At 44.0% G+C, this 24,388-nt stretch overlaps 3 protein-coding genes across 9 annotated transcripts; 1 reads left to right on the top strand and 2 right to left on the bottom strand.

Annotated features, from left to right (window-relative positions):
* Nucleotides 1–253: 253 nt before the first annotated feature.
* Nucleotides 254–5,598, bottom strand: yipf3 (Yip1 domain family, member 3). Its single transcript, XM_084458705.1, has 9 exons — nucleotides 5,372–5,598; nucleotides 4,743–4,955; nucleotides 4,501–4,607; nucleotides 4,352–4,397; nucleotides 3,326–3,418; nucleotides 3,086–3,217; nucleotides 2,857–2,970; nucleotides 2,249–2,372; nucleotides 254–1,146 (listed from the first exon to the last, which is right to left on the bottom strand). The coding sequence occupies exons 1-9, from the start codon at nucleotides 5,441–5,443 to the stop codon at nucleotides 1,016–1,018; spliced, it is 1,032 nt and encodes a 343-aa protein (XP_084314831.1). The 5' UTR covers nucleotides 5,444–5,598; the 3' UTR covers nucleotides 254–1,015.
* A 722-nt stretch (nucleotides 5,599–6,320) lies between these two features.
* ncoa4 (nuclear receptor coactivator 4) lies at nucleotides 6,321–14,873 on the top strand (the record flags this gene model as incomplete). Of its 7 annotated transcripts, XM_084458697.1 has the most annotated exons (10): nucleotides 6,321–6,454; nucleotides 9,071–9,203; nucleotides 10,159–10,299; nucleotides 10,464–10,552; nucleotides 10,835–10,940; nucleotides 11,500–11,664; nucleotides 11,776–11,904; nucleotides 12,126–13,199; nucleotides 13,325–13,417; nucleotides 13,525–14,873. In XM_084458697.1, the coding sequence occupies exons 1-10, from the start codon at nucleotides 6,417–6,419 to the stop codon at nucleotides 13,528–13,530; spliced, it is 1,974 nt and encodes a 657-aa protein (XP_084314823.1). In that variant the 5' UTR covers nucleotides 6,321–6,416. The 7 variants fall into 7 exon arrangements, with proteins under 7 accessions (XP_084314823.1, XP_084314827.1, XP_084314822.1 ...); XM_084458701.1 differs by lacking the exon at nucleotides 13,525–14,873 and having other exon boundaries at nucleotides 11,554–11,664; nucleotides 13,325–13,426; XM_084458696.1 differs by lacking the exon at nucleotides 13,525–14,873 and having other exon boundaries at nucleotides 13,325–13,426.
* An 869-nt stretch (nucleotides 14,874–15,742) lies between these two features.
* Nucleotides 15,743–24,022, bottom strand: timm23b (translocase of inner mitochondrial membrane 23 homolog b (yeast)). The gene is made up of 7 exons (XM_084458710.1): nucleotides 23,661–24,022; nucleotides 23,408–23,466; nucleotides 22,941–23,034; nucleotides 22,747–22,831; nucleotides 21,180–21,238; nucleotides 20,583–20,693; nucleotides 15,743–16,520 (listed from the first exon to the last, which is right to left on the bottom strand). The coding sequence occupies exons 1-7, from the start codon at nucleotides 23,803–23,805 to the stop codon at nucleotides 16,408–16,410; spliced, it is 666 nt and encodes a 221-aa protein (XP_084314836.1). The 5' UTR covers nucleotides 23,806–24,022; the 3' UTR covers nucleotides 15,743–16,407.
* Nucleotides 24,023–24,388: the final 366 nt, after the last annotated feature.

Here is a 24,388-nt window from a genome sequence, read left to right as displayed (position 1 = left end):
AGGGTATTGGTCAGCTCTAGAATAGCACAGTTAAACTAATAATAACCCCAGGCTATTTCACTAAGTTTATATACATACATGTAGGTCTATAGTTTATTTATATCACATCTGGTGTCAAACTAAGGGAAATGTAGATTAATGTAGTAAGGTATAATAATAATAATAAGAGATTAAGGTAGGCCTACTATCCTGGAAAATACTATGCAAATAAATCGGTTTATTATAATGTATTACAAGAATCAAGGTCCATAACGTTTTATTTCCATTGTATATTTCTGTACAATAATCCTATAAATAGAAGTTCACATGTTGCCTATGAGAAAAAAACAGTTAAAGGTTACTTTGAATCCCACCCAAAATGAATGGCAAGAAAGAATGTACAAAGCAAAAGGATTGGATGAATCCAAAAACGTAAAACAAAAAATTAGAATGAATATTATCAACTTAATATTAGGTTTATATCATCTCAAATGACATCAACTGCATTTCTGCTACTGTACTCAGAAGAGAATGAGCTGCATTGTCTTCTAAAAAGATAACTTGAAACCAAACCCATTTCATACATGATCCTTTATCGATAATTTAAAAACTTCAGTAATGTTGTCAATGTAAACTGTGTAACAAAACCAACAAGAGGCGATAAAATATCTAGTAGAACATTGTCAACTGCCTGCTTTCAAATGAACCATGGTGCATCCATACTTCTTTAGGAACACAACCCTCTGTTTGTGACAGGTAATCATTTGAGATTTAGAACATGTCATGCCATTCCAATAAGATGTATTTTGATGTGGTGCAAGAACAACCAGGTAAACATGACATTTCCCATACAGACTTGCAATTGTGAATTCACTGACAACACGACAGGTGTCCGTTTCAATTAGGATCCTGTCTCACGAAGGATATGTCAACCATCACAGTCTGTGACCTTCAGTGGCCTTGTCTCCATCAGCTATACACCACCACCATGTACTCAAGGCTGGGACTCAGGCTTGATATACAGTAGGGCTCACACTCAGTGTGACTGTAGAATGACTCCAATGGTTTTCACTGTGGCATTCACAGCAGCTGTGGCCACATCAGGCAAATCTCTGGGCACCCGCTGAATGGGGGGTACATTTGGTCCTTCCAAGGTGTCCAGAATACCTTCAGCGAAAAAAAGCTTAATGACATCACATTTCTTACTCTAATATACCTGAAGTCAAACAGTGTTAAATTCCAAACACAATTTAACAAAAAAATGATGGCCTTTAAATAGAAGTAATTAAATTGTGCTTAACAGTGGACCGAGGAGACTTAAGTCAATTATGGAAGGTGATATTTTCTTTTATGGTGCTAAATTATTAATGTCTACGGCAATTAATCAAATACGTATTTATCATGTGGGTGGCCTCATTCTCTTGATTATAAAAATATCTTACATCAAGGGCAAAAATGAGTCTCACAAGGCTATCTTGATTTCGCAGGCTCATGTTCTGTTTCTCTCTCAAATCAGTCTGGATACTCTCGGTAGAGATCCTTTTGTGCCAGATCAGAAAACGATCTTGCCAATCAGCATTGGTTCTGAGGAATTTATAATACAAACAGCTATGCTGGGTGAATTTATGACAGCGAGGAGCGGCTGAAGCTAGTGCGTGATAGACCTTTTCATTCTCAAGCATTTACATTTTTTCAGATGGTTCATCCTCAATAAATAAATTCAAATTCAAATTCAAATTCATCCAATCACCTGCCAAGTAGTTTTGAAAGTGCTTGCCCTTTTCCAAACACTTTAACAACAGAGAATTATGCGAAGCAAACCATCTGGCGCGTCAGGTTACAGAAATTAGGGACCTATTTTACATTTTGCAGTAGTGTGATAGTCAAATCACTTCTATGTTTCTATATACCCTTTCAATTGAACCAATGGAAAGTTTGGTCACTAGGGCAAAGAATAGTGTGTTGTTTTGTAGTATTATGTTGACCTGCCGTGGGACTGCAGATGAAAAATAGCTTAGGTCTACTAGCTAACTCTGGTACATTTGCATTGATGTGGAAACTGATATGTTGATTAAAGTGCACTGTCCCTTCTTTTAAATAAAATAAACAAACACAACAAACAAACTTCTTGGTCCTAGTAAACTGTACTGTAAACTGTGGCATTATTGTTTTAAATATGAACATTCTGTGAAATGGTTAATATCCACCACTCATACACAAACTTTCTTCATTTTGAGGTACAGAGATCATCACTATCCAGGAATCTTACCTTCAATGATTTTGTGGTAAGCAAAGTGCAGGTAGAGCAGGAAGAGCATGTGCAGAGCAGACAGCGTTCCACACAGGATGAGGCGAGGTGTCTGGCCTACGGTACGAGAGATGAGAGCAGTCACCTGAGAGAGAGGGGGGGAACACATCAGCTACAGTTAGAGAGAGAGAGAGAGAGAGAGAGAGAGAGGGAGAGAGAGAGAGAGAGAGAGAGAGGGGGAACACATCAGCTACAGTTAGAGAGAGAGAGAGAGAGAGAGAGAGAGAGAGAGAGAGAGAGAGAGAGAGAGAGAGGGGTAACAAATCAGCTACAGTTAGAGAGAGAGAGAGAGAGAGAGAGAGAGAGAGAGGGGTAACACATCAGCTACAGTTAGAGAGAGAGAGAGAGAGAGAGAGAGAGAGAGAGAGAGAGAGAGAGAGGGGTAACACATCAGCTACAGTTAGAGAGAGAGAGAGAGAGAGAGAGAGGGAACTCGAGAGACAATAGATCTGTTTCAATAAGCAACAACTTAAGGAACCCTTGATAAAACATTTCTTCATCCAATGTCTATGATCGTCAAGGGGGCTGTTGGAAGATGTATGAACGAATGAATGTATTCATGTCTTTACCATCCGCAGGGTTGACAGGCCTCCAATCACCAGCCACAGGATATAGAACAGCGAGTGGAAGTGGACGTTGTAGGTAATGAGGAGGACCACACAGTGGCCAAAAAGACCGTAACCCTGTCGGGGGGACAGAGCAGAGAACAAACTGTAAGATATACAGTATATATATATATATATAGTATATAACTACATTTCTCATTTGTGATGGCATGAGGAAGGAATGCTGACTCACCAGCAGAGACAGCATCTGAAGCATGGTGATCTGGGCATTACACAAGTAAGCCAGGAAATAGATGAAAGAGGACACTCCGAGCCAGTAACCAAAACACGTTCCTATGGCTGTCCCCATCAGAGTACCCTCTATCTGTTAGGAAAAGGACAATGGTAAGGGACACCATGGAGACTAGACAAACGTACTGCCATTTGTACTGTAAATAAGCATATATAGGGATTGTGGGATACGTTTTCATACAATAACAGTTCCCGATGTTTTCATCCCATGCAGGAGAATGGCCACCATGGTGAAGACCAGCATCATAGGTCCATACAGCTCTCCAGCTATTTTCTGTGATGGGGGAGGGAGAGGGGAAGAAACCAGGACAAATATTAGAATTGTATTGTATATATACAATAAAATACAGATCTGGAAAAACTTGTTCAAAACTTGTCCAGACTCGACTACTGTAACGGTGTGTTTACAGGTCTCTCTAAAAAATCGATCAGACAGCTGCAGCTGATTCAGAACGCTGCTGCTCGAGTCCTCACTAAGACTAAGAAAGTGGATCACACTCCAGTTCTGAGGTCCTTACACTGGCTTCCTGTCTGTCAAAGAATTTACTTTAAAATACTGCTGTTGGTTTATAAAGCACTGAATGGTCTAGGGCCAAAATATATTTCTGATCTGCTGCTACGTTATGAACCATCCAGACCTCTCAGGTCGTCTGGCACAGGCTTGCTTTCTGTACCCAGAGTTAAAACAAAACATGGAGAAGCAGCGTTCAGTTTTTATGCTCCACATATCTGGAACAAACTTCCAGAAAACTGCAGGTCTGCTGCAACTCTCAGTTCTTTTAAATCAAGACTGAAGACTTTTCTTTTTGCCACTGCTTTTTATTAAATCAAATAATTATTCATTCATACACTGCACTGTAACTTTTATTCCTGTATTTTATTTTTCCTGCATTTTGTTTTTAATGTCCTTTTTTGCATTTCATTTTATACGACCTTTTATGTGTTTCTTGCACTTTGTCTTGATGCTTTTAATGCCTCGTGTAAAGCACTTTGAATTGCCTTGTTGCTGAAATGTGCTATACAAATAAACTTGCCTTGCCTATATCACTTCGTTATTGTAGTTTGTACTGTCCTGTCTTGTTCTGTGTAAGTGTTGTCTATGTATATTATTATTATTTATTGTCATGCAACAACAGACCAAATTCCTTGTAGGTGCAAGCCTACTTGGCTGAATAAAAATCTGAATGTGAAAAAAAGGGTTCCTGACCTGTGGAAAGTTGACCATACGGATAGGTATCATTGATTCAATCAACCTGTATGTGAAAAAAATATCCAAATGATTAAATGAGTACCTATCACATTTGCAAACGTAAACACCTACAGGTCTAGTGTACAAAATTAGTAACTCATTCTCACCTGTTCCTAACTTGAATAGGCTCAACATCAAAATATGGCCGGAGAATGTCTATGTTAGCATACAGGTTGAAGGCCTTAGAAGCCTGTCGCTTGCCTGCTTGCCAAACCTGAGAAGACATGGGAGGTTGGGTCTCAGTCAGATGATAATTATGTACTGTAAGTAGAGGTGAATGCCCAAAGGCCATTTTGCATGAGATTGAATAATGAATGTTGGAGTTGATGACATCATACTCTCAGCTCACCTCATCTGCCACCTGTCTCCCGAGCTGGCCCTTGATACCCTTCATACCCAGGAACTCTCCATCCTCTCCAGTCTCCTCCTCTGTGGCTGCGGCCTCCTCCTCCGACACCTCCTCCTCCTCCTTCATGCGCTGGTGCATCTCCCCCATGTCCTCAAAGCTGGAGCCTGACGTGTCATCCATGTTCTCCATGTCTATCACTGCGGACCCGCTGCCCTGATGACAGAATAACAGTGAATACAACACACTTCTCCATATAACTACACACAATGAAGTGACATCATGACAATCAGAGAAGGTATGTTTTTTAAGGCACAGTATACATCATGTCAATCCAACATGCTAAGGACCGAACAGATAATAGACCTCCAAAACAGTAGGACTAGTAAGATACCCAGAAGGCAAAGATGATAACATTAATGTAAATATACAACTTTAGATGACATAGCGTTCATTCATGGCATTTTTGGGGGGTCTGCTTTAGCGGCCTCTATGACTAATGTTATGCCTTCAGATTGGGGACACGCACTCATTGGTTAAAACGGACAATGCTTATGTAAGCTAGCAAGCTAGATAGCTTAAATATAATATGACAAGACTACAAACAAGCTATCTTGTACCATGGTAGCTACCTGAATGATGTTGTCATCAAAGCCACCCCATGGTTCCGTGTTCGTGTTTTTGTTTCCGTCAGACGCCGACATCTTTTAGAGTAGATCGATGAATTCTCACTTCCTTTTAAAAAAGAAAACTGCAACTCGAATCACATATATTAAACAGTTGATTACTGTCAATCAAAAGATCAGTATTTGTTTCACAAAATGTCTTTGAAAGCCAAGCCAGGCCCAGCTGCGTCAGGTTTTACGCACGCAAGCACTTGGTCTACGTGGAGACATACTCTCGCGATACTGGAGAGAGAGAGGCAGAGGCAGCAGGTCAAGCGGCCCAAAACAATAAAACAAATATAATAAACAACGTAACTACTGATGATAATAATCAAATGGTGAAATGGCCTGTACAGTCCCATATTACACCCATAATATTCCATATCAATTTCAGCTTCTGCCTCATCTCTCCCAACCTTTCTTCATCTCACTCAATTCACTATTTTTAATTTCTTACAAAATGCATCCGTTCAACTCTAGCCTAATTTAGCATTTAAGTTGCATTTAAGCAATCAAAGCTAAATATTTGACTACTTTCAGCAAATACTGAATCCCTCTGGAACATTGGAACAGGTTGTACGTGTTATTTTTCTTTGCACAAGCTCCACTACTTCCTGAAACTCTACAGGCATATTTATTTAATCACCTCCATCCAATAGTATAGGACAGGAAATAAAAATGCCTGAAATAGAATTTCAGGAAGTAGTGGAGCTTGTGGTGCAAAGAGCCTATACTCCAAATGGGTGTTGTTGTTTTATGAGCCACTAGATGGGACCAATGTCGAGAAGTCTCCACATTGCCATGTCTCGCACATGATCTCGCGAGGCACTGCCATGTCTCGCACATGATCTCGCGAGGCCTGCCATGTCTCGCACATGATCTCGCGAGATCACAGATTGCATAACCGATTCACGTTGTTTGGTGTTCCACGTATGGGGCCTAGGCGGAAGGAATTTTACCGGCTCGTACAACTTTTATGTCCTATTTGTAATCATTAATAGCTATAAAGTTGATGTCTTCGAAGTCAACCTTGCAAGATAAGGGGACGAGGCAAGTACCGTTTTTACTATATGCGAACAAAACGAGGTTATAATAAAGCAGTAACTGGTCAGTTCGGCATATGGGTTTATATTGGTCAGCTAGCTGGTGAATGGACCTAGCTAGTTTGATCCCCCAGTTTAAGAATTAACAGACTAAGACAACCAAGCTACCGACACAGCTAGCTAAGGTAACAACCAGCACTAGGTGTTATTGTGTTTATTATGTGCAAGTAACGGTTCATATCAGTTGCTGGCGTACCGGTAACCCAGGCCGATTTAGGGACTGAGTTCCCTAGCTAAAGGCATATCTATTGTCTAGATAACGGGGTCGTAGGAGCACACGGGAGTAAAACTTTGAAAAGCTATATATGATTATCTGTCAATGTAGGTAAAAACACTAAAACACGGATGATATCTAACGTTATAAGGTACTTTTTTGTGCGAGGAAACGCCAGGTCCGTGTCTTGAACCCCCCTAGAGGGGCCCGTCTGGTGGCGGACGTGTGGGACGTGAAACTGGTCGTGGCGGCTCTGACGGCATGACGCTCTGACGGCATGACGTACCGATCAGTCCGGGGTGGATCAATCATGAAGGCAAACAATTAGGAACGAGTATCTTTTGTTTTTTGAGGTAAGGAAGAACAGACAGTTGATCTCGTGTCAGTGGATATACAGCAACATGAGGTATGCCTTTGGGAGGGTGGAGATGGCAGCATTCATGGATTCTCTAAAAGCTTTATACGCCATTTTGGCCGCTGAGCTGGCTGTGGTGAATGAAGGGAATGTGGCTGCTGTGTTGGGACAGACGAGAAAGAGAACACCATTTTGCCTCTTGACTATATACCTCTACCTTGCTTTATTCTGCAACTTACCTTTCATTTTTGTCACAAGCTTATGATCAAATATTTATCTTGGGGTAATTGTACGTGGGGATTTGTAGAATCCACTTCTAACTTACTTAGGCATAGCTAAGAAAATTTAAATTGTCATTGACTTTAAATAAATTGTGTGTCAGAAATTAAAGGCTATTTATTGACAGTTTAGAGGAATTTAACGACAGCGAGTCTGCATTTTAAACACGTTTCTCAAGGTCATAACTTCACATGGGTAAGACTTTGTGAGCTTATGAATTATAGTGCAGGCTTTTGTAGTTGTAATTGTAGTAGGCCTGCATTAACAGTTCAAGAAACTAAGTACTCCTAAGAATAACTGTCTTGAAAACTGTAATTAAATAAGTCTGAAAGGTGTGAGTGCTGGCTGACAGGGGTTAAGTGATGTATGGCCTCATCCAGAGCCAGCCTTGACCTGGGTGTTGGTTAATATATAAAATGGAATTTGGCCTCCAAAAAAGTGATTTTTGAGTTGCATGATAGTGCATGATGGTCCTATCTATTACTTGTTGAACTGTTAACTGCATGTATAGTTGGTGCTTCCTTTTGATATCTTGCAGTGAACCTGTTAAAACGTATGTAATGGGCTGCTATTGATGTAGCCAATGCCAAGTGTCTGGTCTAGGATACATCTTTATTTTTCACAACACCTTTATCTTGTAGTCCACGCTTTAACTTTTTGATTGCATGCTAACTGTCATTTAACCTTATGAGATACCGATAGAGAGACTGTAGAATAATCAGTGCATGTTGTGGAACACATTTATCTTCTAGTCCACGCTGTGTTCGACCTTTGTCATTTAACCTGTTCATTTACCTGGGTGAATCCCAGCCAAATGTGAAGAATGTAATTGTTAAGAGTCTTGTCTGGGGAGAGGGTAAATATATTGTGGAAAAGGTGTGTTGTCCGCTGAATGAAGTGGGCTGAATTCCATTGAGTGAGATTGGTCAAGCTGGTTAGAAGATAAAGTCCAAAGCAAGCAACATGCACAATGTATGCTGTTGTTAGAATTGCCTTTTCTGTTTGAGTTTCCACACAGACTGTCTAATATGATCATGTGTTGAGCATTGTATGATCATGTGTTGTAATGGGCCAGATATTAACTTGAATCTCTGAAATGACAACCCCAGAAAAGTCATGTAAACAGGGGTTTTCCTGGCTCAAAATGGGACTTTGGGGGGTGATGCGCACAATTTTTTGGGGAAACCTCTGTTTTATGCTGAGTAGCCTAGCAGCATATATTGGCCTATATTCTTTGCTGTCGTTGTGACTGAGCTCACTTTTCACAATCATTGGAAATCTCTCGACATGACACAAAATGGATATGAAGCCAAAACATCATTTAATGACCTGTCTATTGATTATCTCGATTACTAGTCGTCCAAACCATGGACAATGCAAGAAAGAGGGATGGGCTGCACTTGAAACAAGCTATCAAACACATTTGGAGAACATTGGAATTGTTATTTTTATTCTAAATTTTTAGCATTTTGGCAGAAATGAAAGAAGCAGGAAGTGCTGAAGTGGTGCTTTCTCAGCAAAGGGGAACCAAGATAGAGCTTGACTTTTCAGACGGTAAAGCTACATACCATGCAGGCAATAGAGGAAGTACAGTATTTCTTCGTGAGAAATAAAGTTGACTTGAAGGAGAGCACCCATTCCTCACAAGTCTACATTAACACCAGAAAAATGTGTATAAGTAACTAACCATGTACCAAACCTGTGTTTCCTTGCAGAATGTCCCCTGTGGAGGAGAGTGATAAGGTCACGGCCACGCTCAAACAATGTATGCAGGCACGCTCTCAGCTGGAGGAGGCTATCGGGGGGGTGATGAGGACTGAGGCCCAGCTCAAAGACAACTCTCGAGAGGTGAGCGAACCAGTTTGGGGTCTGTGTTTATAGCTGTCCCACACCCAGAGCGAAGACCCAGTTCTGGTGGTTTGGCAAAAGACTGTGTGTGTGTGTGCGCGCGCGCGTGCGTGCGTAAGAGAGAGAAGGAGATGTTTTGGGTCAGGATTATAATCACACAGATTGACTCCAACAATGGCCCTTTCTGCCTTTAACCTTGCGGTTCTCAGGGACTAACTGTGATCAGTCACCCTAAACCTCAGCTGGATGGAGTGTTTTGTGTGTGTTTTATGAGGCTTTGAGTGACTGTGTGTTTATGTATGTATTTTCCATGTGCCGCAAAGCCTAGCTCACCTGACTGGATAATCATTAGTTGCTCACATCCATAACTCAGACATTATTCTTGTATGCCATACCCAGACAGACTAACGCCCTGGCATGTCAGAGCTGCATTGTCTGCTCCGTCACCACAGTTAATCATTGGTATGACCGCTCATGTTATGAAGACGAGTCGTGAGCATAGGGGTCGATATTGAAACGTGACTGCAGGAGGCCCAGCCTTTATAAGGCAGCAGACGGGGAGAGGCTGGTCAGTACAGCCTGGGACTCCTCAGGAACCAGAGCACCCCCCCACTGCAGATCTCATCTCTCTGGATCACAGCAGCAGCCTGTATTATCCTGACTCTGTCTGTGAAATAGGTAAAAGCGAATGGGACAATATTAATAGCTTGGGTGTACTACAGTAGTTTACGGTCCTAGTGCGGGTGCTGTTTTGTAATTTTTATGGGTCAGTGTGCTGTGTCTATGTCCTTACCAGCGGAAGATTTCAAAGGCTACTCACCCCTTGAGGGCTCACTGGTCAGCAGAGTGCAATCTCTGGCTCGTGACTTAGCAGCTGTGTGTCACTGGACCCGTTTGCCGTTTCAGTGCTGCTTCCACTCACGTGCCGTCTCTCTCCGCTGCCGTGTTCTGCCAGGTGAAAGCCCAGCTGCACAGCTGCATCAGCCGTCACCTGGAGGTCCTGCGCTCCCGCGAGGTGTGGCTGCTGGGCCAGATTGACCTCGTAGAGCAGCTGAAGGGCGAGGCACTGCAGTCCCAGCTCCAGCAGCTCCACTGGGTGAGTCAGCAGCAGAGTCCCTGCTCGCCGTCTGTCTATATGTTCACAAACCACAAATGATGGGGACTTGTCCCCCCCGCTGGGCCAGCGACCTCACTTAATCCTCTCGAGTTACAGATCTAAAAAAACTGACCTTGTTGCTTTTTCGTTTCCTCTCTCCGCAGGTCCGAGGCCAGTTCGACGTCCTCATTCATCAGCTGGAGAACTCCAACAATAGTAACTTGGCCAACCAGCTCACTAGCTGCATGGAAAAGTAAGTGCAGACTCTAAAGACTGTTAGATTTAAGGGGATTTAGCATTAAGGGGTCAGCATTTGTAATCATGACTTAAGTGTTGTTTTTGGTAGGTGATTTTCAGGAGAGGTTGGCCATTTTAAGATTGCATTGGCGTCTGTGTTTGTTCCATGATGACTCTAATTCTTAGGTAGATTCACTCACAGGTTGTAACCTGAATGTTGGCATGAGGTAGTGTATGATGTAGAAGGTGAGTGGGGTTTGTTTCAACGGTTGTGTCTAAATGTGGACTCCCTCTCCAGGTTCTCATCTCTGAGTCTGACTCCAGAAGAGAGCCCAGACATGTCCTTCCAGGCTGACCGCTCCCTCCGCCAGGCCATCACCTCCTTCGGGACCATCACCTCCCAGGTATCTGACTTGAATACACACAGCCAACAGTGTCTTTCAGTTCAGACTTGGTATAGTCAGTGCAAGGCAGTGGAAGTCTGCTCCTAGAGGATTTGTAGCTAATAGACTTAACATTGCAGCAAGGTGCTTGTGTTTGTTACCACTCACGCATTTTACATTTCAACCTCTTGATTTATTCAAATGTTCTGTAAAGTGTATTGTTTAAGATTTAAGACTTCCAACTAGCAGGTGATGTATGTGACACAAAGAAGTGTTTGGCTGTTCAGTGGGTTAAGATAAATTACGACAGTTGCTGCAGTGGGTAGTTATTGTTCATTTGTTGTTTTCCTCAGTTTGCTGTAAATCAAGGGATAGGCTAAGCAACATCTCAGTTGTTGAACTTTCGTTTGAGCTGAGCCGAAGCTTCAGTTTTAGGTAACAACAACAACATATTGGAGGAATAGGTCATGGTGCCCCATCTGACGACAGGATATACTGCCATGGTAACATATTCCACATGGTCCTGGCACTATGGAGAGAATGTTCACCACGCCCCTCTCCTCTGCCCTCCTTTCCCCAGCACATGGAGGGAGGCCCCGTGCTCACTACCCCTCCTCTGCCCTCCTTTCCCCAGCACATGGAGGGAGGCCCCGTGCTCAGTCCCCCTCCTCTGAGCTCCAGCACCAGCAGCACCACAGAGCAACCGTGGCTGCTCCTGAGCTGCCCCATCGCACCTAAGAAACAGGTGGGAGATCTCCTCATGTAAAACTGTGGCTCTACTGGTATTAATGAATGGAGTGTCCCCACTTACGTGGCAATGCACTGCAATGACATGCCCGCTCGGGTTCCTCTGCAGAGGGTGGAGTCTCCGGCTCTTTCCGAATGGCTGCTTGGAAACAAGCCAGTGACGAGCACCCCAGTTGGCTTCCAGTCAAGCAAGGACTGGAAACCACAGGATTGGCTGAGCACGCGCAGGGAAACCCAGGTGAGACCAGATGGCAAGGAATTGACCTCTTGTTAAAAGGAGGTGATGGCTTCTTGCTAAAATTTTGTAGACTCCTTTACTAGGAATATGACAGAATTATAACTTAAACGAGTATTTTCAATTCAAAACCAATTTTATTCCAGTTCGGTTATAAAATAAACTAGAATCGGTAACACACTTTAACATGTTAATATATATATATTTTTTTTTATCTCGTCCAGTCTACCTGCCCTCTCGCCCCGTTTGACTTCCACAAGGCCTGGGGCCAGCTGAGGGACCTGGAGGCGTGGCTCCTGAAGGACAAGACCCCCCTCAGGGAGAGGACCAATAGCAGCGTCAGTACCAGCAGCTCCTCCTTCTCCATCGAGAAGATTGACGAGTCAGAGTTCAACATGGTTCTGGAGGAGGAGGAGGAGGAGGAGGAGGTGGTGGTGGTGGGCCTCCAAGACAAGATGGCTGAGTCCGAGGAGCTGAATGACTGGCTCATCACCCCGGCAACCTCAACTGAGAAGATGTCTGAGGGTCAGCGCCAGGCGTCTGACGCCGACCTGTGGAAGCAGGTTTTCAAGCCGTTCCATGAGGGCTTCTCCTCCAGCGAGTGGCTGCCCAAGTCTGACTGCGGCTCCTGCTGCGCCACCCGCACCCAGGCGGTGGAGATCGAGAACTTGGGTAAGCTTGTGTGCCTGAAGACGCCCCCGGCCAGCGCTCCCAGCAGCCCTGTCGCTCCCAGCAGCCCCCAGACCCCCCCCAGCCCTGTGGAAGTCTGGCTGCAGCAGGCCGCCCCCCTCCAGCAGGCGTGCAAAGCCAACGAGACCTGCTCCAGCTACGCCCAGTGTGTGTGTGAGGAGAACTGCGGTAAGGAGGCCCTGTCTGCCTGGCTCCTCAAGAAGGAGGGCCGCGACAAGAACGGCATGGCTTTGGACAAGAAGAGCAGCAGCAAGCCCTTCGGCCTGTTCCACCAGAGAGAGCAGGAGCAGAAGGTGCAAGCCATCCTCGAGGCCTGGCTCCATCCTGGCAAGTCCATGAACTCCTCCACCCCTACGCCCTGCCCAGCCCTGTCCGCGCTTTCTGCCTGGAGGTCTCCGGAAGCCGCCCCTGGGGAAGAGAAAGCCAGCAGGGAGGAGCACAGCTCCCAGTTCCCCAAGTCAGAGAACCCCTTCAATTGCCCCCTGCGGCCCGAGTGCTGGTTGGTCCCCGAGAAGACCCACACGCCTAGCCAGGAGGGCACGAAGGAGCAGAGCAGCACATCGCCAGAAGAGGACAAGTGGCTCCTACGCAAGAGGGCCCAAGCCCAGGTACGGCTGCAGTCCATGAAAAGATGGACTCATGTTTAGGGAATGCACTTTTTGGCTTTTATTCTGCAAAGCCACCTTTCTGTCTCAGTTTTATGACTGACACGTGTTCTGTTTTCTGCTTGCAGGAGAGACACGCCCTTCCCACAGTGTGTGATCTGTTCTCCTGTATGAGACTTGGAGGAGACAAAGAGAAGTGGTTACACAGGGCGCCTATACAAGTGAGATGACCGTCAGTATTTGCACCACTGAAAGCAAAATGAGTGAAAATCAAAACACCCCCCCCCCCCCCTGCCCAATACTAATGAAATGTTCTCCTCTTTTCCAGATGTGAAGTATGCATCTTCTAGTTTTTTGAAGATTCTGGATTGTTAAAAGGCAGAGCCACTGAAATGCTGATCGTCGCGCACAATATTAGGATCGCTTTTTCCTCCAACGCTCTTCTTTGAGACTAATCTCTCTCCACCTCTCTCTCTACGGGATGTATTGGTTGATTACAGACTGTCGGTCAATCCGACATGCGCTTCCCCACCCAGGTCGGAGCTAGAGGCTGGGGTTGTGTGGAGTCTGTCAGTGTGACGCATTATGAATTGTCTGAGCATTTACTTTGATGGAATTCTATATATTGCCTTTTATAATCACGGAGGAGTTCTCAAAATCCAATGTCTAGCTAGCAAGGTGAGCCGAAAGGACCAGATAGAACATTTTCTTTTAAGCTTGGAGCAAAGGTTCGGGTGGGGGAGGGGGGGGGGTAGGGCGGTACGGCAGGCAAGACATAGTAAAAGATATTTATTTTAATAAACCATATTTTAAGAAAGACTTGGTTTTTGTGGAATGTGGTTGAGTTCTCACTTGGATGTCACCTGGCATTGAATGGCAGCGGCCCTCCAATTGGTAATTTTTCCCTAGTCGATTGAGTATCAAGTCATGGATGTAAGTATGTTAAGTAATGTAAGCTAGTCTTTTCGTTGATTTCTTTCTGTTTTCTCCAATGTTTGTCTGTCTTTCTGGTCTTTTGTGATGTGAGTGTGGCTCAAGCACTAGACTAGCTTTTCCTGAAATGGCTTCAAAAACTAATGCTAAAGATGAGCTAAAATTGAAAGATGTTGTCACAAGTACCAAACACGTCTATCCTATCGAATTCACTACCATAATTCTGAAAAGGAGTTCTTGTTCCATGTGCCTGAAATGCATTTGCTTCATTGTGTTCAGTGTATATGATGTGAAAAGCAGAAGACTGTATTGCCTCTCCTGCACTTTTACAAATCTTTTTCATTTTACTTGTATACAAACAAACTGCCCAATATGGAGTGTATTGCCTTTTCTCTGATTATTTGTGACAATCTGTTTCATAACTGAACACAATGAAGCAAATGTTGACCGTGTAACCGTAGTATCATATGGACTATGTTGACAACCACTGATAGTTATGTGTAATACCGGTCTACCATAGTGAGTAGACCAAAGATGCTTCTATATTTGTACACAGCTCTCTGTATTCAATGGGGAACATTGTCAATGTTACAGTAATACAGTAATTCTAAGGCTTGATTACTCGATTACTCGATCCAGGGTGGCTGTGCAAGCGCTTCTACCATGAGTAGCTGTCTTCATTATCACTTGTATTCTCTGCTGTGAGACCTATACCATATTAAGCATAATAAAAACAAGTTCATCACATGCGTTGTTTCCTGTTTTCCCTCTTTCAGCAAACATGTTAACTTTCAACTTCCTATTTATTGCAAAAATGATGCAAGCAATAAGCAAGTTAAAAATGAGAAGTGCAGCATTATCCAGCATTGTACTTGGTTGGCAAGACAATGTGCTGCAGTTGCAAACGGTTGTAGTCCAAATGTGGAGTAGATAAAGCGTAATATCAGACCATACAACCCTTGTGGAACCTGTCTTCCCATGGATATTGATGAATACTGGCCACAGATCAAATGAATTCTGTAATCCAATGTGGTTTGATTGCTTGATCTGTTTACATTTGGTCCCAAAAGAAAGCACATTTTATTTTCTTCCCCTTAGTTTTATAAGATTTGAGCATTATTGTCAAGCACAATAGTCTGTCAAGGAGGAGGCTCCAGCCCCAGTCCTTTGTTTACTCATGCCCATGCATGTGACCACCTCACTGACACACGGTCTGAGATCTCCCCCTCGACCCCCCCAGTCCCCAGGCACTGCTCAAACTTCTTCTACGTTGCTAGATTTATTTTCAACATAGATACTTTATTCCTAGAAAGCAATGAAGTGAACTGTACTCACAAAAATGAATATGATTCAGTACTACGAATACTCACTGACCCCAGATACACTGTGGGGCACAACAAGATAAGACTGAACTCACTGACCTCCACCTTTGAAACAGGCAGCTATTAAAATAGTTATTATATTGCTTACGTTTACAGATAGGCATAAGATTTGCTGTACTTTACTGTACCACTATAGCCTTACCTTGTACTCTTTATTGGGCAGGTTGTCGACATATTTTGTATCAGAATCACATTTCACTGAGGAGAAAACGGCAAATGTGATTAATTTTAATCTCTTTATTTAAGTGCATTGATGTATACACCATATTCCTGGCTAATATGTCAATTATTGCTTCTATACAACAAAGATCAAGACACTATCCTCAACAGTGATCATCAGAGAGTAGTATTCTTCTTTGTACCAGAAGAGCGTCAAGGTTTTAGGAACACCATCTTCGGACAATAACGTCTCGGAATCATAAAGCAACCATTTTAACGATTAACTTATGGAATATGATACTCATAAAGACCATATGAAGCTGTCAACCACACATCTCAAATTAAAAACAGCTTTCAACATTCAAATAGTGCACGTCCCCAAAATGCTGGGAAAAGAAGGCTACAAGCCTTAAACTGACTCGGAGTGGATAAATACATTTTATCAACTATATATTTACGTCTTATAGAAGAAACAAGTTATGTTACAAATATAATGTGCCATTGCAGCATAATTTCACTCCTCAGTGAAGGTCCATAACACTGGCTTTCCGTTCTCTCTTTAGTGCAATCTTGGAACCACATCTCAGTCCCATTTCATATGAATGAGAGAAACAAGTATTGGTTTGGGAGGTGCTGCCTCCTAAGAGAACATAACATGTTCAGTCTGGACAGAAGAACATGAACAGATAAGTTAGACTGCTCTCCTCTGTCCTCCAGTGTTGAGGCAGTGCAGCTGATCAGTAGCGGGTAGGAGAGCCGCCCTTAAGGTGGTTCCAGTTGTGGTAGAGGGCGTAGAGTCCTGAGAGGGCCAGGCCTGCCAAAGCCCCTCTGGCTGCTCCACGGAGACCACCTGGAACAAACACACACACACACACACACACACACACACACACACACACACAATGTAAGTGAACCACACAGCCCTCACATATCTCAAATCACTGTCACTAATATTACAACTCAACCCAATGTACAGCAAGGGTTGGATAAAATAACATTAACATTAAATGTCACAGAACTAGACCAACACAGAGTGAGAGGGAAGGAGAATAAATGAGTCAGGGTAATTCTCTGGTGCCGTGCCTTTTAGCACCTGACCAACCATCCACACCGTCAAAATCCCCACCAGGGAAACTACACAGAGGCACAACAGAACAAAGGTGTGTGTGTGCTCACATTTAACACAGCCCACATTCAACACTGTCTATTGGTACTTTGGAAAGTACACACAGTACTACAATGTCATTAACAAAAAGTTTAGTCTTGATTGGTATGTTGGAACATCAACAAGCGTGGTATTTCAAGTGGTAAACCATTTAATATTGACTCACAAAAGGTAAACAAAGGCAAACACGCAGAGGAACTCGACAGCCCCTCGGTCTAACGTGGACAGAGCGCCTCACAAACAGAGGCTATCAGTAGAAGCAGCAGCGTAGCTAGCTGATCCTGGCCCCACACGCTGCTAGGGGGGGATAAGACTGATAAAGCTCTCTTGTACCGCAGCCCCAATCCACACCCACTGCTGGGTCTTGACGATACGTGTGTATCTGTGCTGGCTACATCATTCTGCCATAGACTAGAGAGGCCCTGCATGTTACACATTAGTGGTGTCCGTTAAGGTCAGCGTGCCTACCAGCTCTTATTGTTGTCAAACATACACACGTACACAAGTGCATTAACACACACACACACACACACACACACACACACACACACACAGAGACAACTAATCTCCAACAAATATCCTTTCAGGACAAAAAGATCTCTAATTATAGGCTAGGTGACAGGTTTAGGAATACTAAGAATACATCCTGGAATCCTCTGCATGACAGGATTAGCATTGCCATGCTGAATATGACACTGTATGAATCATTCACATTCAAATAAAGACTTCAGGATGAGCCCGTCTGAAGCTATCTGAATAGGCAGCTCCAGCACCAGCACAACAGGATATGGAAGGCTTAGAGATGCAATTATGCTACTGTAGCCGTCTCAAGAGAAATAACAGCTTCCATCTAGTTCTCCTCTTTCTGTGAGTTCAAGGAGGAGAGCTGCACGTCCACACATGTTCTCCTGCTGGGTCTAGGTTTGATCACATGTAAGCAAGTCTAAAAACACCCAGGCCTACACCTCTCCTCCAGCATGTGTGTGGCAGAAAACACAGAAATCATATAAAAAAAGAGACTTTCTTTTTAGGTACAGTACATCTACATCTATCACTTGGCGCTCCGGGCCAGTGTAACAACTGGATGGGGAGCGCGTTACAAATGCAAATGCAGTACCTATACCTATCACTTGCAATAATATCTTAATCTGTCCTATTTCAACAGTGCAACTATTTCATCAGTCAGCCCTGGTCTGGGGAGCCTCTTCTGACTTGTTTGACCGGCTGAACTAGACTTCTGTTTCACGTGATCACGACACATGACTACCACCACCCGCATTTCACCTCGCTGTGAAGCGTGATCACGACACATGACCACCACCACCCGCATTCCACCTCGCTGTGAAACGAGGACAAAGACCAACATGACCACAGACTCAGAAGCACCTTTCTGGTGACACAAAAGAGGGCCACATAACTCTTTACAGCAGATCATAAAAACAGGAAAGCAGAATGAGCGCACAAGGCTCACAAAAGCTCAGTAACACAACAATGAGACTGGCTGTTAAACCATGGAGGAGACCTTTTCAGTCACGTGAGGCATAAATGAGGTGGGCGAGTGGAGGAAGAGCGTCTCGCCAGGCCAGCCAGGAATAGATACCATGTGGTGAAACATGCAGGGTCAGCGTGCAGCTTCATTCAAGTAGAAACATTCTCCACTGGTGGTGCATTAGGTTGGGTGTCGTTAACCTCCTTGGTTCAGCTTAGCCCCACCCCTACCATCCACTCCCACTGATGGAAACCAGCAACTTTCCAGGAACTTCCCCCTGGTGAATTCAGAGCTAGGTGTGTTGACATGTTGAGTATTGCATGTAGCGGAGGAGTGCCTCTTGCACAAATAGATACCACCGCACGCACTTACAGTACGATAAGAGCAGCTGGTAAGGCCTGCCCTAGTCGTCCCAACCCCCAAACTAATCGAAGCATTTGTTATTGCTGAAAGCAGCATCTGTCTGTGTACTGTATCACTTTCTATCACACGCAGACATCTGAACAGAATTATGGGGGAGGCGGCTAAAGAACATGAGAACTTTGTAGTTCTCTAACCGCGTTTTAACCAGTATGCCATGAGATTTAGGTCAGCCACATCAGGTAGTCCAGGAAGGGTATTTCAACCAAAACTTTTACGATTTTCTTCCGGGATTTACTGGGAAAATATCAGTACACTAGAAATGGGGCTCAGAGAGCACAGACCTCTGTTCATGAATGCGTTTGGTGGCTCTGTGCTGGTGCACGTGCGTGCAAGCCATGCAGTTTTTCAAATGTGTTAGGCATTTGTTTTTGTCGTGTCGTGGTGCATAACATGGACAAGGTGCAGGGACGAGACAGGACTGTGCAAAGACAGGACAGTGCAAAGAGCGAGTACAAAATCCTAATGCAAAAAAGGATAAGCTAAGAAAAAACAATATACAAAAAGTAGTGCAGTCAGTGTATATACAGTGAGTATGTAGAGTGTAATGTGTATGTGTGTGCTGTGTATATGTGTGTGCGGCGTGATATGTGAAGTGTGTGAAGTGTGAAGTGTGTGAAGTGTGAAGTGTGTGAAGTGTGTGCATTGCATCCTATACAGTACATTCAGGTCATGCAAGTCAAAAACCCTCATCTCTGTGACCGAGATATGGCCGTTTCAGCCCCCACCCCCCATTGACAATGAATTTTTGGTTCCTGAGCCCACTCAGAGGAGATCCCCTGCGTATTTTTACCCTGGAGAAATAAGAGGTCCTGAGTTTAAAAAATGACTGGAGGTGAATGGGCAGCCTTGTTTGGGCGGCTCTGTGACGCCCACCTTGGATCGCAGCCAGCAGGGGGCAGTGCAGTGCACTCTGGGCTCTCCCCCTGCACACCCCAGTCCAAACCCCTTGTTTCTAACACAGGGATCTGCTCCAAAATTTAATGGGTTCTGAGTTGGACCACGCTACATCCTTCCACCGAGTTTTGTGAAAATTGGTCCAGTAGTTTTTGTGTATGCATACAAATGCATGCTGTCACTTGGGTAAAAAGTCTAATCTAGTCTTATTATAGCTTCTTATCACAAGTGCCAGGTATGGGGCTTTTATGGTCAGTGGACTTGAGGGTGTTAAACTGCAGTGCCACCCATGCCCTGGGCAGAGTGCACTGCCTTGTTTATGTTTGGACAAGGGCATGACAGCAGACCTGTCAATCATTAACAGCACTGCTCTTGACCTCCCATCTTTATATTGATATGTGCCATATTGTAAACATGAGGGGAAAGCGCTGACCAACTCTCTTTCAAGATGGCCTCTCCTCCAAATTCCTCACTCATTCCATTACAAACACCTTAAATGAAGACTAACACTGTATCTCCGAACGCTGTGGGATTTGTCTCCGTAAACAGGAAAGTGAAATGTGAGACTAAGCTTTATCCTGCTTCCTTGTGCTGACACGGAGAAAAGCTTCCTTGGCAGAATTATAAAGTAACAGTTGTCAGGTCATGTTTTCTTTCTTTTCTGCACCCAGTGTCCCTTGGGTCTCGTTACGCCCTGAAGCTCTGCTACTGACGGCACCGCTGGAGCCCTCAACGTCAGCAGCAACCATCAGCCATCATTTTGATGTTTTACCGAGAAATGACCCTGGGTGATTCTCAAACTTTGACGCTGGCATTGAACGTGACGTTATGGTTTCAGTGGAGCCGCTGTCATTAATTACCGTACAATGGATTTGTTCCCTCAGCCTTCGATGGTGGCGGCGGTCCAAGCCACGCAACGTACAGCGAGTTACGGTTCTAACCTGGAGCCTTGTAGAGCATGCCTGCCATTGTCCCGGCAACCACTGTGTTGATGTCATCCTCAGCTCCCCGCGCCTTCTCGATAGCCACCCCAAACACACTGTACAACAGAGCTGAGGACAAGGAGAGACACACACACACAAACATACATTCGTTCGCACGCACACACGCACACACACGAAAAAAAGTTCACACAGTCTGTGGTCACCATTAAGGTTAGGGATGCACGATAAATATCGGACAGATAATTATCGGGCCAATATCAGGAATTATGACATCATACAGATAAATCTGATAATGTTAAGAATAGCTCCGATAAAAAAAAAACAAAAAAAAACAAACAAACAAAAAAAAACTGATAATAAAGCGGGATTGCGTAGCTTGCCAGTACTGTATTGTATGATTAGGAAGAGGTCTGTTTGATTTCTTTCTTGGCTCCGCCCGGTTTGTCTGTACTATGATATGGATGGATTGAGAATTGTGCATCTCTAATTAAGGCCTCATACACAGCAACAATCACAGAGACACTATGCTACAGTGTAACTCTCCTCGAGTGACCCCTGCACCTGCCACGGTCAGGACAGTGAGCGTCCACTCACCCACTGAGCCCAGCGTGTTCGCCCAAGTCGCCCCCTGGCGGCTCACCAGATTCAGGATCCTAAAATGGAGGAAGAGAGAGATCATAATAACCATTGGACACATCCACAAATTTGTGGCCTGTTTCAAAAACACTGCTATTTAATGTTGTTAGAGGCACAGGATTCTAGCAAAGGGGGTTGGATATTAAACTAGTTTGGTCCCTGAGCTCCCTGAACATGGGTCTTGTGGACTCCATACACCACGCATAGACATATGTTGTTCATAGGTCAAAGGACAATAAGTAAATGGTCTTAATCAGAAACCGCCATTCACAAACACTGGAACATGATGCCAACTTCCAACGTCCTTGGCTGAAAATGGACAACCTGGGTCAAGACTGACCTTCCAACTGGAGCCAGCAGTGCTGCACACAGTGTTCCTGTGGCTTAGCAGACTTTGGTCTTCTACGGCCTGTGTGTGGACTCAGCTGCTGTTATGAGCCTAGACACTGGCCTTCACCTCCCCAGCTGTGTTACAGTGTGCAGGTGTGTCAACACAGTGTTTGACTGCAGGGTTATTCAAAGGCAAAACGTGAAATCACAGCAAGTGAAAGCAACGAGACAGGGGGGGCGAATCCCCGCTCCTCCTGACAACATGTCGAAGTGTCCTTGGGCATGACACTGAACATCAAATTGCTCCCAATTTGTGGGCCAAAACTCATTTAAATCTCGTAATGGAGGTTGGTGGCTACTTAGCAACACAATTGAGCTTATTGCAAAAGATACTTGTGGGCACTGAACTAGCGAAGAAGTATTGCATATATCTATCTTAGAGGTCATCTATTAATATAAGTTAATAGTATAATAATATTGGTTGGTTTTCAGTATTGGTGACCTTTAATGCAAAATCTTGAAAACCTCATGTAACATAATTTGTTGAGTATAGTGAAAAGTAGGTAAAGGCTGCCCTCTGCTGATTGATATCAGAATGGCCAATACACTACTATATACATGACAGACTCATATAACCCATAAACTGCTTTGTGTCTCAAATCCAGACAAAAACAACTCATGAAACCAATTGAATGCAATGACTGACTAAATAAACCATATGTCTGTGGGAGGCAAAGGTGTAAACATGATCTTGGCTCAAATGAATGGTGAGTTTAGTTTAGTTATGGCAGGCCTTTCAAAAAACATAGGCCGGTGATTGGATGAACCAGTCAGGAGAACAGCAAAAACATATTTTCTACATCTTTTATTGCTCTTCGTTCAATAAAAAAATACTCTCCAGTTCAGATATAACTGATCCTATAGCAGCATCTACGCTAACCTCCGCCACTGTTGTTTTACAGTTGCTTCTCGCTGTCGTCACAGCTAAACCACGCCCGGCGTAGCTGCTACTATTTCGTCGTAGAATGCTCATTGGCCAGATCCATTTTCTGATGTAGCATAAACAGATTTCTATTGAGCGTGACCAGACTGATGCGTGGAGTGAAACAGAATTTGAGCTTGTGAGATCAGGATGGTCTCACATGGCTACAAACATGTATGAGCGTCCCCTTTGAAAAGATGACCCAAAACTCACTGTACGTTGCGTGGTTTGGACCAGGCCAAGTCTCTGGTCTCTGATAGACCCATACGCAGGCCATTCAGAGATCCTAACACCACACCTGAGAAACAGAAGGTATAAAAGCTGTTGTAGCTTGTGTGTGTGTGAGAGAGAGAGACTACAACAGATAGAGAGAAAGGAGGGAGGGACACAAAAAAAGAGAACTTCACCTGTGATACAGCAGCCTCCAATAGTGAAGAAAGCCAGTTCAAACCGACCTCTGGTTTTGTTGGCCCCAGTAGGAAGAATGAACTCATCACTGTCCTACATGGAAATTTCAGAATCAGAAACCGTTTATTGCCATGCAGTTGTACAATGTGCCAGGAGTTTGCTTTCCGGCTAGGTGCATAACATTTAGACAACAATGGACAGGGTGCTGCAGGAAGGAGACAGGACAGTGCAAATGGCAGTACAAAAAACTAGTGCAAAAAATGATAAGCTAAAGAAAAGAACAGTATACAAAAAGTAGTGCAGTCAGTGTATACAGTGAATGTGTTTGTGTGTGTGCGGAGTGATACAGAACACAGCCATCTTGTCTAATTGATTTGGACAGTCTTATGGCCATTATTACAGACCTATCAAATCACAGGTTTGTTAAGGCATGACTCCTTTAAGAAAATTAAAAAAAATAACTCACCTCTATAAGATAACGAGGATCCACACTGAGATATGGGGAGAGGGGACTCATACCCGTTACTGTGTGTGTGTGTGTGTGCGTGTGTATGAAAGTGTGTGTGAGAGTGAGTGAGTGAGTGAGTGTGTGTGTGTGTGTGTGTGAGAGAGAGAGAGAGAGAGAGAGAGAGAGAGAGAGAGAAGCCATTAATGATCAGATTTCCTGGATGATTGATGTAGGCCTAACTAGTTAATATTACAAAAGACAAACTACATACATGGCACCCCGGCGAGTTCAGCATTGGAATATTCCGGTGATGCTCCACCAAAGAGGTTGAAACCCCCCAGACCACTCTTACTGGCCCCCCCTAGACCACTCTTACTGGACCCCCCTGGAGACCCTGGAGGGGTTGTGTTGTCCATCCTGCTCCCTACCTAGCTGTAAGATAGCTAAAGTAATGTTCGCCGTTTGCTCTATTTCCTTTACGACACGTTGAAAAGGAGGTGAGCAGACTAGTAGAGTAATAAAACAACAACCTTAGATAGATAGATAAATCCGTGATGACTAGTGGTAATATAACACTATGGTAACTAATCTTTAGGAGATGAAGAAATGCGCAGCTCAGAGTTGCCTCGCTGATGTTGTTGGCATCACGTGGGCATGACCGTAAAGGAAGACATGACGTCATACGCTACTGTTTTATTTTTACAGAAATTGTTTCTGTTGCAAATACAGTGGATTTAGTACCGTCGTTTTGAATATAATACCATCGGGTATTGGTCTCTTTAAAAAAAATAAGTGACTAAATTAACACACTAATTTCAGTGATCGTTTGCGACACGACGTGCCCCTCGCTCACCTCTTTGGTCCTCATCCAATCCGATGTGGTTCGTTGGTCGATTGTCCAATGAAATTCCTCGTAGAAAAAGACTGCGCGTGACTGGAACGTTTCCACGACCTACAAAACATCTACGACGGTTTAGAACCGCCTCCCAGAAATACAGT

Source organism: Borostomias antarcticus (assembly GCF_949987555.1).
Source record: "Borostomias antarcticus genome assembly, chromosome: 25".
NCBI classification, from domain to species: domain Eukaryota; kingdom Metazoa; phylum Chordata; class Actinopteri; order Stomiiformes; family Stomiidae; genus Borostomias; species Borostomias antarcticus.
This window is presented reverse-complemented; position numbering and strand designations above follow the sequence as displayed.